Genomic DNA, 17500 nt, shown 5'->3' on the forward strand with positions numbered 1-17500 from the left:
GGACTCAAGGCAGCAGGACTCAGGGCAGCAGGACTCACAGCAGCAGGACTCAAGGCAGCAGGACTCAGGGCAGCAGGACTCACAGCAGCAGGACTCAAGGCAGCAGGACTCAGGGCAGCAGGACTCACAGCAGCAGGACTCAGGGCAGCAGGACTCAGGGCAGCAGGACTCACAGCAGCAGGACTCAAGGCAGCAGGACTCAGGGCAGCAGGACTCAGGGCAGCAGGACTCAGGGCAGCAGGACTCAGAGCAGCAGGACTTGTTTTATTGTGATCAGCAGTTTTATAAAAACCTGACGGTGGTAAAATTGTTTACAGGAATATTAATAATATTTAAATAATAATTAAAATACTGATTATAATAATAACAATAATAATAATATTAATAATATCTATATATATTTATATATATATAATAGATATTAATCATATATGAATATTTAAACAGTTGCATAAATAAATGATTAAACACAAAGACAGACAGAAAATATTAAATTGTATTAAACATCAAAAAGAAAGAGAAAAAGTCAGTGAAGTGGTTTTACTTTGAAATCCTCTGACCGGAAACAGTCCACCTGTGGCTCGCGCAGTCTGAGTCTGCGGAGTCCGGACTCTGATCCGGATCATGGACCCGCTCCTCCTCCAGCTCTAACCCGCGGAGCTCCGACATGCTGCAGCCGGGAAACGAGTCCTCCTGCTGGGCTGAGCCCCCGGAGTCCAACCGGTCTGCGGCGGACGGCGGCTCCGGCCCCGGGGCGGAGGCGGTGGTCGTGCCGGTGGTCTTCGGGTTCATCTTCGTCCTGGGGGTCGTGGGCAACTGTCTGGTGATGGTGGTGATCGGGAGGGCGAGGTCCAGCGGCGGCGCAGCAGCCCGGAGCCGCTCCGGGAGCCCGACCAACGTCTTCATCCTGAACCTGAGCGCGGCGGACCTGCTCTTCCTCCTCTTCTGCGTCCCGTTCCAGGCCACCATCTACTCGCTGCCGCAGTGGGTGTTCGGGTCCTTCCTCTGCAGCTGCGGGCACTTCCTGTCCTCCGTCTGCATGCTGGTGAGCGTCTTCACGCTGGTGCTCATGTCCGCGGACCGCTACATCGCCGTGGTGCGCTCCAACAGGTCTCCGTGCGCCCGGAGCCGCAGGAACGCACTGGCCGGAGTGTGCGCGGTCTGGACTCTGTCCGTGGTGGTCTCGGTGCCGGTGGCCCAGCACCAGGTCCTCACCGGGCACCACACCGCCCCCAACAGCACCTTCTGCTGGGAGCAGTGGTCCGGAGCCTCCAGGCGAGCCTACAGGGTCACGGTCCTGCTGATGGGGTACCTGCTGCCGCTGCTGCTCATCAGCTGCTGCTACACCCGGGTCAGTGCTAAACCTGGACCCTGCTGCACCAGGGTCAGTGCTAAACCTGGACCCTGCTGCACCAGGGTCAGTGCTAAACCTGGACCCTGCTGCACCAGGGTCAGTGCTAAACCTGGACCCAGCTGCACCAGGGTCAGTGCTAAACCTGGACCCTGCTGCACCAGGGTCAGTGCTAAACCTGGACCCTGCTGCACCAGGGTCAGTCCAAAACCTGGACCCTGCTGCACCAGGGTCAGTCCTTAACCTGGACCCTGCTGCACCAGGGTCAGTGCTAAGCCTGGACCCTGCTGCACCAGGGTCAGTGCTAAACCTGGACCCTGCTGCACCAGGGGTGTGCACAGAGGTTTTGAGGGGCAGGGGCGAAAAGGAAAAAAGGGCACTTTAACACACGTTTATGCTCCTAGAGGACACTTTAACACACGTTTATGCTCCTAGAGGACACTTTAACACACGTTTATGCTCCTAGAGGACACTTTAGCACACGTTTATGCTCCTAGAGGAAACTTTAACACACGTTTATGCTCCTAGAGGACACTTTAGCACACGTTTATGCTCCTAGAGGACACTTTAACACACGTTTATGCTCCTAGAGGACACTTTAACACACGTTTATGCTCCTAGAGGACACTTTAACACACGTTTATGCTCCTAGAGGACACTTTAACACACGTTTATGCTCCTAGAGGACACTTTAACACACGTTTATGCCCCTAGAGGACACTTTAACACACGTTTATGCTCCTAGAGGACACTTTAGCACACGTTTATGCTCCTAGAGGACACTTTAGCACACGTTTATGCTCCTAGAGGACACTTTAGCACACGTTTATGCTCCTAGAGGACACTTTAGCACACGTTTATGCTCCTAGAGAACACTTTAGCACACGTTTATGCTCCTAGAGGACACTTTAACACACGTTTATGCTCCTAGAGCACACTTTAACACACGTTTATGCTCCTAGAGGACACTTTAGCACACGTTTATGCTCCTAGAGGACACTTTAACACACGTTTATGCTCCTAGAGGACACTTTAACACACGTTTATGCTCCTAGAGGACACTTTAACACACGTTTATGCTCCTAGAGGACACTTTAACACAGGTTTATGCTCCTAGAGGACACTTTAACACACGTTTATGCTCCTAGAGGACACTTTAACACACTTTTATGCTCCTAGAGGACACTTTAACACACGTTTATGCTCCTAGAGGACACTTTAGCACACGTTTATGCTCCTAGAGGACACTTTAACACACGTTTAGGCTCCTAGAGGACACTTTAACACACGTTTAGGCTCCTAGAGGACACTTTAGCACACGTTTATGCTCCTAGAGGACACTTTAGCACATGTTTATGCTCCTAGAGGACACTTTAACACACGTTTAGGCTCCTAGAGGACACTTTAGCACACGTTTATGCTCCTAGAGGACACTTTAGCACACGTTTATGCTCCTAGAGGACACTTTAGCACACGTTTATGCTCCTAGAGGACACTTTAACACACGTTTATGCTCCTAGAGGACACTTTAACACACTTTTATGCTCCTAGAGGACACTTTAGCACACGTTTATGCTCCTAGAGGACACTTTAACACACGTTTAGGCTCCTAGAGGACACTTTAACACACGTTTATGCTCCTAGAGGACACTTTAACACACGTTTATGCTCCTAGAGGACACTTTAGCACATGTTTATGCTCCTAGAGGACACTTTAACACACGTTTAGGCTCCTAGAGGACACTTTAGCACACGTTTATGCTCCTAGAGGACACTTTAGCACATGTTTATGCTCCTAGAGGACACTTTAACACACGTTTATGCTCCTAGAGGACACTTTAACACACGTTTATGCTCCTAGAGGACACTTTAACACACGTTTATGCTCCTAGAGGACACTTTAACACACGTTTATGCTCCTAGAGGACACTTTAGCACACGTTTATGCTCCTAGAGGACACTTTAACACACGTTTATGCTCCTAGAGGACACTTTAGCACACGTTTATGCTCCTAGAGGACACTTTAGCACACGTTTATGCTCCTAGAGGACACTTTAACACACGTTTATGCTCCTAGAGGACACTTTAACACACGTTTATGCTCCTAGAGGACACTTTAGCACACGTTTATGCTCCTAGAGGACACTTTAACACACGTTTATGCTCCTAGAGGACACTTTAACACACGTTTATGTTCCTAGAGGACACTTTAGCACACGTTTATGCTCCTAGAGGACACTTTAACACACGTTTATGCTCCTAGAGGACACTTTAGCACACGTTTATGCTCCTAGAGGACACTTTAACACACGTTTATGCTCCTAGAGGACACTTTAACACACGTTTATGCTCCTAGAGGACACTTTAGCACACGTTTATGCTCCTAGAGGACACTTTAGCACACGTTTATGCTCCTAGAGGACACTTTAACACACGTTTATGCTCCTAGAGGACACTTTAACACACGTTTATGCTCCTAGAGGACACTTTAACACACGTTTATGCTCCTAGAGGACACTTTAATACACACGTTTATGCTCCTAGAGGACACTTTAGCACACGTTTATGCTCCTAGAGGACACTTTAATACATACGTTTATGCTCCTAGAGGACACTTTAGCACACGTTTATGCTCCTAGAGGACACTTTAGCACACGTTTATGCTCCTAGAGGACACTTTAACACACGTTTAGGCTCCTAGAGGACACTTTAGCACACGTTTATGCTCTTAGAGGAAACTTTAACACACGTTTATGCTCCTAGAGAACACTTTAACACACGTTTATGCTCCTAGAGGACACTTTAACACACGTTTATGCTCCTAGAGGACACTTTAATACACACGTTTATGCTCCTAGAGGACACTTTAGCACACGTTTATGCTCCTAGAGGACACTTTAATACATACGTTTATGCTCCTAGAGGACACTTTAGCACACGTTTATGCTCCTAGAGGACACTTTAGCACACGTTTATGCTCCTAGAGGACACTTTAACACACGTTTAGGCTCCTAGAGGACACTTTAGCACACGTTTATGCTCCTAGAGGACACTTTAGCACACGTTTATGCTCCTAGAGGAAACTTTAACACACGTTTATGCTCCTAGAGGACACTTTAACACACTTTTAGGCTCCTAGAGGACACTTTAACACACGTTTATGCTCCTAGAGGACACTTTAGCACACGTTTATGCTCCTAGAGGACACTTTAACACACGTTTATGCTCCTAGAGGACACTTTAGCACACGTTTATGCTCCTAGAGGACACTTTAGCACACGTTTATGCTCCTAGAGGAAACTTTAACACACGTTTATGCTCCTAGAGGACACTTTAATACACTTTTAGGCTCCTAGAGGACACTTTAACACACGTTTATGCTCCTAGAGGACACTTTAACACACGTTTATGCTCCTAGAGGACACTTTAGCACACGTTTATGCTCCTAGAGGACACTTTAACACACGTTTATGCTCCTAGAGAACACTTTAACACACTTTTAGGCTCCTAGAGGACACTTTAACACACGTTTATGCTCCTAGAGGACACTTTAACACACGTTTATGCTCCTAGAGGACACTTTAGCACACGTTTATACTCCTAGAGGACACTTTAGCACACGTTTATGCTCCTAGAGGACACTTTAGCACACGTTTATGCTCCTAGAGGAAACTTTAACACACGTTTATGCTCCTAGAGGACACTTTAACACACGTTTATGCTCCTAGAGGACACTTTAGCACACGTTTATGCTCCTAGAGGACACTTTAGCACACGTTTATGCTCCTAGAGGACACTTTAGCACAGGTTTATGCTCCTAGAGGACACTTTAGCACACGTTTATGCTCCTAGAGGACACTTTAGCACACGTTTATGCTCCTAGAGGAAACTTTAACACACGTTTATGCTCCTAGAGGACACTTTAGCACACGTTTATGCTCCTAGAGGACACTTTAACACACGTTTATGCTCCTAGAGGACACTTTAACACACGTTTATGCTCCTAGAGGACACTTTAGCACACGTTTATGCTCCTAGAGGACACTTTAACACACGTTTATGCTCCTAGAGGACACTTTAGCACACGTTTATGCTCCTAGAGGAAACTTTAACACACGTTTATGCTCCTAGAGGACACTTTAACACACTTTTAGGCTCCTAGAGGACACTTTAACACACGTTTATGCTCCTAGAGGACACTTTAACACACGTTTATGCTCCTAGAGAACACTTTAACACACTTTTAGGCTCCTAGAGGACACTTTAACACACGTTTATGCTCCTAGAGGACACTTTAGCACACGTTTATGCTCCTAGAGGACACTTTTAGGCTCCTAGAGGACACTTTAACACACGTTTATGCTCCTAGAGAACACTTTAACACACTTTTAGGCTCCTATAGGACACTTTAACACACGTTTATGCTCCTAGAGGACACTTTAACACACTTTTAGGCTCCTAGAGGACACTTTAACACACGTTTATGCTCCTAGAGGACACTTTAACACACGTTTATGCTCCTAGAGGACACTTTAACACACGTTTATGCTCCTAGAGGACACTTTAACACGTTTATGCTCCTAGAGGACACTTTAACACACGTTTATGCTCCTAGAGGACACTTTAACACACGTTTATGCTCCTAGAGGACACTTTAACACGTTTATGCTCCTAGAGGACACTTTAACACACGTTTATGCTCCTAGAGGACACTTTAGCACACGTTTAGGCTCCTAGAGGACACTTTAACACACGTTTATGCTCCTAGAGGACACTTTAACACGTTTATGCTCCTAGAGGACACTTTAACACACGTTTATGCTCCTAGAGGACACTTTAACACACGTTTATGCTCCTAGAGGACACTTTAGCACACGTTTATGCTCCTAGAGGACACTTTTAGGCTCCTATAGGACACTTTAACACACGTTTATGCTCCTAGAGGACACTTTAACACACGTTTATGCTCCTAGAGGACACTTTAACACACGTTTATGCTCCTAGAGGACACTTTAACACACGTTTATGCTCCTAGAGGACACTTTAACACACGTTTATGCTCCTAGAGGACACTTTAACACGTTTATGCTCCTAGAGGACACTTTAACACACGTTTATGCTCCTAGAGGACACTTTAACACACGTTTATGCTCCTAGAGGACACTTTAACACGTTTATGCTCCTAGAGGACACTTTAGCACACGTTTATGCTCCTAGAGGACACTTTAATACATACGTTTATGCTCCTAGAGGACACTTTAGCACACGTTTATGCTCCTAGAGGACACTTTAACACACGTTTATGCTCCTAGAGGACACTTTAACACACGTTTATGCTCCTAGAGGACACTTTAGCACACGTTTATGCTCCTAGAGGACACTTTAACACACGTTTATGCTCCTAGAGGACACTTTAACACACGTTTATGCTCCTAGAGGACACTTTAGCACACGTTTATGCTCCTAGAGGACACGTTAACACACGTTTAGGCTCCTAGAGGACACTTTAGCACACGTTTATGCTCCTAGAGGACACTTTAACACACGTTTATGCTCCTAGAGGACACTTTAACACACGTTTATGCTCCTAGAGGACACTTTAACACACGTTTATGCTCCTAGAGGACACTTTAACACACGTTTATGCTCCTAGAGGACACTTTAACACACGTTTATGTTCCTAGAGGACACTTTAGCACACGTTTATGCTCCTAGAGGACACTTTAACACACGTTTATGCTCCTAGAGGACACTTTAGCACACGTTTATGCTCCTAGAGGACACTTTAGCACACGTTTATGCTCCTAGAGGACACTTTAACACACGTTTATGCTCCTAGAGGACACTTTAACACACGTTTATGCTCCTAGAGGACACTTTGACACACGTTTATGCTCCTAGAGGACACTTTAACACACGTTTATGCTCCTAGAGGACACTTTAGCACACGTTTATGCTCCTAGAGGACACTTTAACACACATTTATGCTCCTAGAGGACACTTTAGCACACATTTATGCTCCTAGAGGACACTTTAACACACGTTTATGCTCCTAGAGGACACTTTAGCACACGTTTATGCTCCTAGAGGACACTTTAACACACGTTTATGCTCCTAGAGGACACTTTAACACACGTTTATGCTCCTAGAGGACACTTTAACACACGTTTATGCTCCTAGAGGACACTTTAATACACACGTTTATGCTCCTAGAGGACACTTTAGCACACGTTTATGCTCCTAGAGGACACTTTAATACATACGTTTATGCTCCTAGAGGACACTTTAGCACACGTTTATGCTCCTAGAGGACACTTTAGCACACGTTTATGCTCCTAGAGGACACTTTAACACACGTTTAGGCTCCTAGAGGACACTTTAGCACACGTTTATGCTCCTAGAGGACACTTTAGCACACGTTTATGCTCCTAGAGGAAACTTTAACACACGTTTATGCTCCTAGAGGACACTTTAACACACTTTTAGGCTCCTAGAGGACACTTTAACACACGTTTATGCTCCTAGAGGACACTTTAACACACGTTTATGCTCCTAGAGGACACTTTAATACACACGTTTATGCTCCTAGAGGACACTTTAGCACACGTTTATGCTCCTAGAGGACACTTTAATACATACGTTTATGCTCCTAGAGGACACTTTAGCACACGTTTATGCTCCTAGAGGACACTTTAGCACACGTTTATGCTCCTAGAGGACACTTTAACACGCGTTTAGGCTCCTAGAGGACACTTTAGCACACGTTTATGCTCCTAGAGGACACTTTAGCACACGTTTATGCTCCTAGAGGAAACTTTAACACACGTTTATGCTCCTAGAGGACACTTTAACACACTTTTATGCTCCTAGAGGACACTTTAACACACGTTTATGCTCCTAGAGGACACTTTAACACACGTTTATGCTCCTAGAGGACACTTTAGCACACGTTTATGCTCCTAGAGGACACTTTAACACACGTTTATGCTCCTAGAGGACACTTTAGCACACGTTTATGCTCCTAGAGGACACTTTAGCACACGTTTATGCTCCTAGAGGACACTTTAGCACACGTTTATGCTCCTAGAGGAAACTTTAACACACGTTTATGCTCCTAGAGGACACTTTAACACACGTTTATGCTCCTAGAGGACACTTTAACACACGTTTATGCTCCTAGAGAACACTTTAACACACTTTTAGGCTCCTAGAGGACACTTTAACACACGTTTATGCTCCTAGAGGACACTTTAACACACGTTTATGCTCCTAGAGGACACTTTAGCACACGTTTATGCTCCTAGAGGACACTTTAGCACACGTTTATGCTCCTAGAGGACACTTTAGCACACGTTTATGCTCCTAGAGGAAACTTTAACACACGTTTATGCTCCTAGAGGACACTTTAACACACGTTTATGCTCCTAGAGGACACTTTAGCACACGTTTATGCTCCTAGAGGACACTTTAGCACACGTTTATGCTCCTAGAGGACACTTTAGCACAGGTTTATGCTCCTAGAGGACACTTTAGCACACGTTTATGCTCCTAGAGGACACTTTAGCACACGTTTATGCTCCTAGAGGACACTTTAACACACGTTTATGCTCCTAGAGGACACTTTAACACACGGTTATGCTCCTAGAGGACACTTTAACACACGTTTATGTTCCTAGAGGACACTTTAGCACACGTTTATGCTCCTAGAGGACACTTTAGCAAACGTTTATGCTCCTAGAGGACACTTTAGCACACGTTTATGCTCCTAGAGGAAACTTTAACACACGTTTATGCTCCTAGAGGACACTTTAACACACGTTTATTCTCCTAGAGGACACTTTAACACACGTTTATGTTCCTAGAGGACACTTTAGCACACGTTTATGCTCCTAGAGGACACTTTAGCAAACGTTTATGCTCCTAGAGGACACTTTAACACACGTTTATGCTCCTAGAGGACACTTTAACACACGTTTATGCTCCTAGAGGACACTTTAGCACACGTTTATGCTCCTAGAGGACACTTTAACACACGTTTATGCTCCTAGAGGACACTTTAACACACGTTTATGCTCCTAGAGGACACTTTAGCACACGTTTATGCTCCTAGAGGACACTTTAACACACGTTTATGCTCCTAGAGGACACTTTAGCACACGTTTATGCTCCTAGAGGAAATTTTAACACACGTTTATGCTCCTAGAGGACACTTTAACACACTTTTAGGCTCCTAGAGGACACTTTAACACACGTTTATGCTCCTAGAGGACACTTTAACACACGTTTATGCTCCTAGAGAACACTTTAACACACTTTTAGGCTCCTAGAGGACACTTTAACACACGTTTATGCTCCTAGAGGACACTTTAGCACACGTTTATGCTCCTAGAGGACACTTTTAGGCTCCTAGAGGACACTTTAACACACGTTTATGCTCCTAGAGGACACTTTAGCACACGTTTATGCTCCTAGAGGAAACTTTAACACACGTTTATGCTCCTAGAGGACACTTTAACACACGGTTATGCTCCTAGAGGACACTTTAACACACGTTTATGTTCCTAGAGGACACTTTAGCACACGTTTATGCTCCTAGAGGACACTTTAGCAAACGTTTATGCTCCTAGAGGACACTTTAGCACACGTTTATGCTCCTAGAGGAAACTTTAACACACGTTTATGCTCCTAGAGGACACTTTAACACACGTTTATTCTCCTAGAGGACACTTTAACACACGTTTATGCTCCTAGAGGACACTTTAGCACACGTTTATGCTCCTAGAGGACACTTTAGCACACGTTTATGCTCCTAGAGGACACTTTAGCAAACGTTTATGCTCCTAGAGGACACTTTAACACACGTTTATGCTCCTAGAGGACACTTTAACACACGTTTATGCTCCTAGAGGACACTTTAGCACACGTTTATGCTCCTAGAGGACACTTTAACACACGTTTATGCTCCTAGAGGACACTTTAACACACGTTTATGCTCCTAGAGGACACTTTAGCACACGTTTATGCTCCTAGAGGACACTTTAACACACGTTTATGCTCCTAGAGGACACTTTAGCACACGTTTATGCTCCTAGAGGAAATTTTAACACACGTTTATGCTCCTAGAGGACACTTTAACACACTTTTAGGCTCCTAGAGGACACTTTAACACACGTTTATGCTCCTAGAGGACACTTTAACACACGTTTATGCTCCTAGAGAACACTTTAACACACTTTTAGGCTCCTAGAGGACACTTTAACACACGTTTATGCTCCTAGAGGACACTTTAGCACACGTTTATGCTCCTAGAGGACACTTTTAGGCTCCTAGAGGACACTTTAACACACGTTTATGCTCCTAGAGAACACTTTAACACACTTTTAGGCTCCTATAGGACACTTTAACACACGTTTATGCTCCTAGAGGACACTTTAACACACTTTTAGGCTCCTAGAGGACACTTTAACACACGTTTATGCTCCTAGAGGACACTTTAACACACGTTTATGCTCCTAGAGGACACTTTAACACGTTTATGCTCCTAGAGGACACTTTAACACACGTTTATGCTCCTAGAGGACACTTTAACACGTTTATGCTCCTAGAGGACACTTTAACACACGTTTATGCTCCTAGAGGACACTTTAGCACACGTTTAGGCTCCTAGAGGACACTTTAACACACGTTTATGCTCCTAGAGGACACTTTAACACGTTTATGCTCCTAGAGGACACTTTAACACACGTTTATGCTCCTAGAGGACACTTTAACACACGTTTATGCTCCTAGAGGACACTTTAGCACACGTTTATGCTCCTAGAGGACACTTTTAGGCTCCTATAGGACACTTTAACACACGTTTATGCTCCTAGAGGACACTTTAACACACGTTTATGCTCCTAGAGGACACTTTAACACACGTTTATGCTCCTAGAGGACACTTTAACACACGTTTATGCTCCTAGAGGACACTTTAACACACGTTTATGCTCCTAGAGGACACTTTAACACGTTTATGCTCCTAGAGGACACTTTAACACACGTTTATGCTCCTAGAGGACACTTTAACACACGTTTATGCTCCTAGAGGACACTTTAACACACGTTTATGCTCCTAGAGGACACTTTAACACACGTTTATGCTCCTAGAGGACACTTTAACACGTTTATGCTCCTAGAGGACACTTTAGCACACGTTTATGCTCCTAGAGGACACTTTAATACATACGTTTATGCTCCTAGAGGACACTTTAGCACACGTTTATGCTCCTAGAGGACACTTTAACACACGTTTATGCTCCTAGAGGACACTTTAACACACGTTTATGCTCCTAGAGGACACTTTAGCACACGTTTATGCTCCTAGAGGACACTTTAACACACGTTTATGCTCCTAGAGGACACTTTAACACACGTTTATGCTCCTAGAGGACACTTTAGCACACGTTTATGCTCCTAGAGGACACTTTAACACACGTTTAGGCTCCTAGAGGACACTTTAACACACGTTTATGCTCCTAGAGGACACTTTAACACACGTTTATGCTCCTAGAGGACACTTTAACACACGTTTATGCTCCTAGAGGACACTTTAACACACGTTTATGCTCCTAGAGGACACTTTAACACACGTTTATGCTCCTAGAGGACACTTTAGCACACGTTTATGCTCCTAGAGGACACTTTAACACACGTTTATGCTCCTAGAGGACACTTTAACACACGTTTATGCTCCTAGAGGACACTTTAACACACGTTTATGCTCCTAGAGGACACTTTAACACACGTTTATGCTCCTAGAGGACACTTTAACACACGTTTATGCTCCTAGAGGACACTTTAACACACATTTATGCTCCTAGAGGACACTTTAACACACGTTTATGCTCCTAGAGGACACTTTAACACACGTTTAGGCTCCTAGAGGACACTTTAGCACACGTTTATGCTCCTAGAGGACACTTTAACACACGTTTATGCTCCTAGAGGACACGTTTATGTTCCTAGAGGACACGTTTAGGCTCCTAGAGGACACTTTATGCTCCTAGAGTTCACTTTAACAGGTTCAGGAGAAACACAGATTAATAACTGAGCTGAGGGATCAAAGGGCCAAACACACAAAGTCCTGATGGTCATAAAAACTCGTGTTGGTTCACAATAAAACACGTCTGCAGAGACTCAGGTGCCAAGGTTCAGGTCTCCCCGGGTCAGCTGCACACACACACACACACACACACACACACACACACACGCACACACACACACACACACACACACACACAGACACACACACACGCACACACACACACACACACACACACACACACACACACACACACATATATATGTGTGTGTTGTCGTTGTTGTTGTTGTTGTTGTTGTTGTTGTCGTCGTTTCCTGACTTCCTGTCTCTCTTTTGTGTTTTTCAGGTTTTGTTTCATCTTCATAAAAAGTTGAAGAACAAGTCGAACAGATCGACCCGCTCCAAACGAAAGGTGACTCCCCCCGGTCCTGGTCCCTGTCCTGGTCCCTGTCCTGGTCCCTGTCCTGGTCCCTGTCCTGGTATCTGTCCTGTTCTCTGTCCTGGTGTCTGTCCTGGTCCCTGATCCTGATCCTGGTCCTGATCCTGATCCTGATCCTGATCCTGGTCCTGGTCCTGATCCTGATCCTGATCCTGATCCTGATCCTGGTCCTGGTCCTGATCCTGATCCTGATCCTGATCCTGATCCTGGTCCTGACCCTGATCCTGATCCTGATCCTGGTCCTGGTCCTGATCCTGATCCTGATCCTGGTCCTGATCCTGATCCTGATCCTGGTCCTGACCCTGATCCTGATCCTGGTCCTGATCCTGATCCTTCACATGTTCGGACCTTGGTTCTGTTTGTTTGGAACAGGAAGTCTTATTTTGAAAGGGTGTCAGGTCACATTAAACAGACAGATGAGCACCAGAGCGCCGAGCGTCAGTCAGGACTCGTGGAGCGAGACGCACGACGCTTCGTCACGTGTGTGACGGGGATCTGTGCGTCCGACGAACGCACTTGAACACAACACGCGGGGAATTTCCAGCTCCCGCGTCAAAGGCCCCTCTTAGAAAACTTTACTTTATCATAACGTAGACAAACGTTTGCGTTCTGTGATCCGGACTCTTCCTCCGGCGGCTCCGCTGACGCTGAGCAGACGTCCGGCCGCTGCAAAGGCTGCTGGGTAAATATTTAGACAGCGGGATGAAGAATGAGGGTTCACAGCGGACGCTCCGTGGAAACGTTACGGACTTTATTAAGACGTTTATAGCAGAAGCAGCTGATAACCAGCTTTTTAATAACCTGAGCAAACTGATGCGACTCGGCCCGACGCCACTTTAATGATTAACCACCGCCGTGATTTCACCCGCTGCTCACACTCTTTCTGTCAGGGCGCAGGAAACCATGCTCGTCTGAGCGCAACGGCTCCTTCTATCAGGCGAGCATGAACCCGCTCACCCTCAGTCAGTGAACGCAGCACGAGTCTCTGTAGATGTGTCAGTGAACGCAGCACGAGTCTCTGTAGATGTGTCAGTGAACGCAGCACGAGTCTCTGTAGATGTGTCAGTGAACGCAGCACGAGTCTCTGTAGATGTGTCAGTGAATGCAGCACGAGTCTCTGTAGATGTGTCAGTGAACGCAGCACGAGTCTCTGTAGAGGTGTCAGTGAACGCAGCACGAGTCTCTGTAGATGTGTCAGTGAACGCAGCACGAGTCTCTGTAGATGTGTCAGTGAACGCAGCACGAGTCTCTGTAGATGTGACAGTGAACGCAGCACGAGTCTCTGTAGATGTGAGGTGTCAGTGAACGCAGCACGAGTCTCTGTAGATGTGTCAGTGAACGCAGCACGAATCTCTGTAGATGTGAAGTGTCAGTGAACGCAGCACGAGTCTCTGTAGATGTGTCAGTGAACGCAGCACGAGTCTCTGTAGATGTGTCAGTGAACGCAGCACCAGTCTCTGTAGATGTGTCAGTGAACGCAGCACCAGTCTCTGTAGATGTGTCAGTGAACGCAGCACGAGTCTCTGTAGATGTGTCAGTGAACGCAGCAAGAGTCTCTGTAGAGGTGTCAGTGAACGCAGCACGAGTCTCTGTAGATGTGTCAGTGAACGCAGCACGAGTCTCTGTAGATGTGTCAGTGAACGCAGCAAGAGTCTCTGTAGAGGTGTCAGTGAACGCAGCACGAGTCTCTGTAGATGTGTCAGTGAACGCAGCACGAGTCTCTGTAGATGTGTCAGTGAACGCAGCACCAGTCTCTGTAGATGTGTCAGTGAACGCAGCACGAGTCTCTGTAGAGGTGTCAGTGAACGCAGCACGAGTCTCTGTGGATGTGAGGTGTCAGTGAACGCAGCACGAGTCTCTGTAGATGTGTCAGTGAACGCAGCACGAGTCTCTGTAGATGTGTCAGTGAACGCAGCACGAGTCTCTGTGGATGTGAGGTGTCAGTGAACGCAGCACGAGTCTCTGTAGATGTGTCTGTGAACGCAGCACGAGTCTCTGTAGATGTGTCAGTGAACGCAGCACGAGTCTCTGTAGATTTGTCAGTGAACGCAGCACGAGTCTCTGTAGAGGTGTCAGTGAACGCAGCACGAGTCTCTGTGGATGTGAGGTGTCAGTGAACGCAGCACGAGTCTCTGTAGAGGTGTCAGTGAACGCAGCACAAGTCTCTGTAGAGGTGTCAGTGAACGCAGCACGAGTCTCTGTAGATGTGAGGTGTCAGTGAACACAGCACGAGTCTCTGTAGATGTGTCAGTGAACGCAGCACGAGTCTCTGTAGATGTGTCAGTGAACGCAGCACGAGTCTCTGTAGATGTGAAGTGTCAGTGAACGCAGCACGAGTCTCTGTAGAGGTGTCAGTGAACGCAGCACGAGTCTCTGTAGAGGTGTCAGTGAACGCAGCACGAGTCTCTGTAGAGGTGTCAGTGAACGCAGCACGAGTCTGTGTAGATGTGTCAGTGAACGCAGCACGAGTCTCTGTAGATGTGTCAGTGAACGCAGCACGAGTCTCTGTAGAAGTGTCAGTGAACGCAGCACGAGTCTCTGTAGAAGTGTCAGTGAACGCAGCACGAGTCTCTGTAGATGTGAGGTGTCAGTGAACGCAGCACGAGTCTCTGTAGATGTGAGGTGTCAGTGAACGCAGCACGAGTCTCTGTAGATGTGTCTGTGAACGCAGCACGAGTCTCTGTAGATGTGTCAGTGAACGCAGCACGAGTCTCTGTAGATTTGTCAGTGAACGCAGCACGAGTCTCTGTGGATGTGAGGTGTCAGTGAACGCAGCACGAGTCTCTGTAGAGGTGTCAGTGAACGCAGCACGAGTCTCTGTAGAGGTGTCAGTGAACGCAGCACGAGTCTCTGTAGATGTGAGGTGTCAGTGAACACAGCACGAGTCTCTGTAGATGTGTCAGTGAACGCAGCACGAGTCTCTGTAGAGGTGTCAGTGAACGCAGCACGAGTCTCTGTAGAGGTGTCAGTGAACGCAGCACGAGTCTCTGTAGAGGTGTCAGTGAACGCAGCACGAGTCTGTGTAGATGTGTCAGTGAACGCAGCACGAGTCTCTGTAGAGGTGTCAGTGAACGCAGCACGAGTCTCTCTGTAGATGTGAAGTGTCAGTGAACGCAGCACGAGTCTCTGTAGATGTGATGTGTCAGTGAACGCAGCACGAGTCTCTGTAGATGTGTCAGTGAACGCAGCACGAGTCTCTGTAGAGGTGTCAGTGAACGCAGCACGAGTCTCTGTAGAGGTGTCAGTGAACGCAGCACGAGTCTCTGTAGATGTGAGGTGTCAGTGAACACAGCACGAGTCTCTGTAGATGTGTCAGTGAACGCAGCACGAGTCTCTGTAGAGGTGTCAGTGAACGCAGCACGAGTCTCTGTAGAGGTGTCAGTGAACGCAGCACGAGTCTCTGTAGAGGTGTCAGTGAACGCAGCACGAGTCTGTGTAGATGTGTCAGTGAACGCAGCACGAGTCTCTGTAGAGGTGTCAGTGAACGCAGCACGAGTCTCTGTAGATGTGATGTGTCAGTGAACGCAGCACGAGTCTCTGTAGATGTGTCAGTGAACGCAGCACGAGTCTCTGTAGAGGTGTCAGTGAACGCAGCACGAGTCTCTGTAGAGGTGTCAGTGAACGCAGCACGAGTCTCTGTAGATGTGAGGTGTCAGTGAACGCAGCACGAGTCTCTGTAGATGTGTCAGTGAACGCAGCACGAGTCTCTGTAGAGGTGTCAGTGAACGCAGCACGAGTCTCTGTAGATGTGTCAGTGAACGCAGCACGAGTCTCTGTAGAGGTGTCAGTGAACGCAGCACGAGTCTCTGTAGATGCGAAGTGTCAGTGAACGCAGCACGAGTCTCTGTAGATGTGTCAGTGAACGCAGCACGAGTCTCTGTAGATGTGAGGTGTCAGTGAACGCAGCACGAGTCTCTGTAGATGCGAAGTGTCAGTGAACGCAGCACGAGTCTCTGTAGATGTCAGTGAACGCAGCACGAGTCTCTGTGGATGTGAAGTGTCAGTGAACGCAGCACGAGTCTCTGTAGAGGTGTCAGTGAACGCAGCACGAGTCTCTGTGGATGTGAAGTGTCAGTGAACGCAGCACGAGTCTCTGTAGATGTGTCAGTGAACGCAGCACGAGTCTCTGTAGATGTGTCAGTGAACGCAGCACGAGTCTCTGTAGATGTGTCAGTGAACGCAGCACCAGTCTCTGTAGAGGTGTCAGTGAACGCAGCACGAGTCTCTGTAGATGTGAGGTGTCAGTGAACGCAGCACGAGTCTCTGTAGATGTGAGGTGTCAGTGAACGCAGCATGAGTCTCTGTAGAGGTGTCAGTGAACGCAGCACGAGTCTCTGTAGATGTGTCAGTGAACGCAGCACGAGTCTCTGTAGAGGTGTCAGTGAACGCAGCACGAGTCTCTGTAGAGGTGTCAGTGAACGCAGCACGAGTCTCTGTAGAGGTGTCAGTGAACGCAGCACGAGTTTTGTCCACAGGTGTTTGTTCAAACTTTATTTACACAAACGTAAACAAGCCCGAGGACGTTCCCTCGTGTTTTTACATGAAACCCTCAGAGAAACTTCTGCTGCGCCACGATCCGTCACGGTTCAAGTCCCTCAGGGTTCAGGATCCGTCACGGTTCAAGTC

The 17500-nt window shown here is 46.8% G+C and overlaps 1 protein-coding gene across 1 annotated transcript in view; it reads left to right on the forward strand.

Annotated features, from left to right (window-relative positions):
- Window positions 1–667: 667 nt before the first annotated feature.
- The window catches only part of LOC310966330 (galanin receptor type 1-like), a gene marked incomplete at both ends in the record, with an annotated part of 17798 nt that continues 965 nt past the window's right edge, over window positions 668–17500 (forward strand). The window contains 2 exons of the mRNA XM_083940909.1: window positions 668–1351; window positions 12782–12847. Coding sequence (XP_083797035.1) covers window positions 668–1351; window positions 12782–12847 — 750 coding nt within the window. The remainder of the gene's footprint in view (window positions 1352–12781; window positions 12848–17500) is intronic.

The sequence above is a fragment of the Echiichthys vipera genome (assembly GCF_963691815.1).
Source record: "Echiichthys vipera genome assembly, contig: SCAFFOLD_99, whole genome shotgun sequence".
Taxonomy (NCBI): domain Eukaryota; kingdom Metazoa; phylum Chordata; class Actinopteri; order Perciformes; family Trachinidae; genus Echiichthys; species Echiichthys vipera.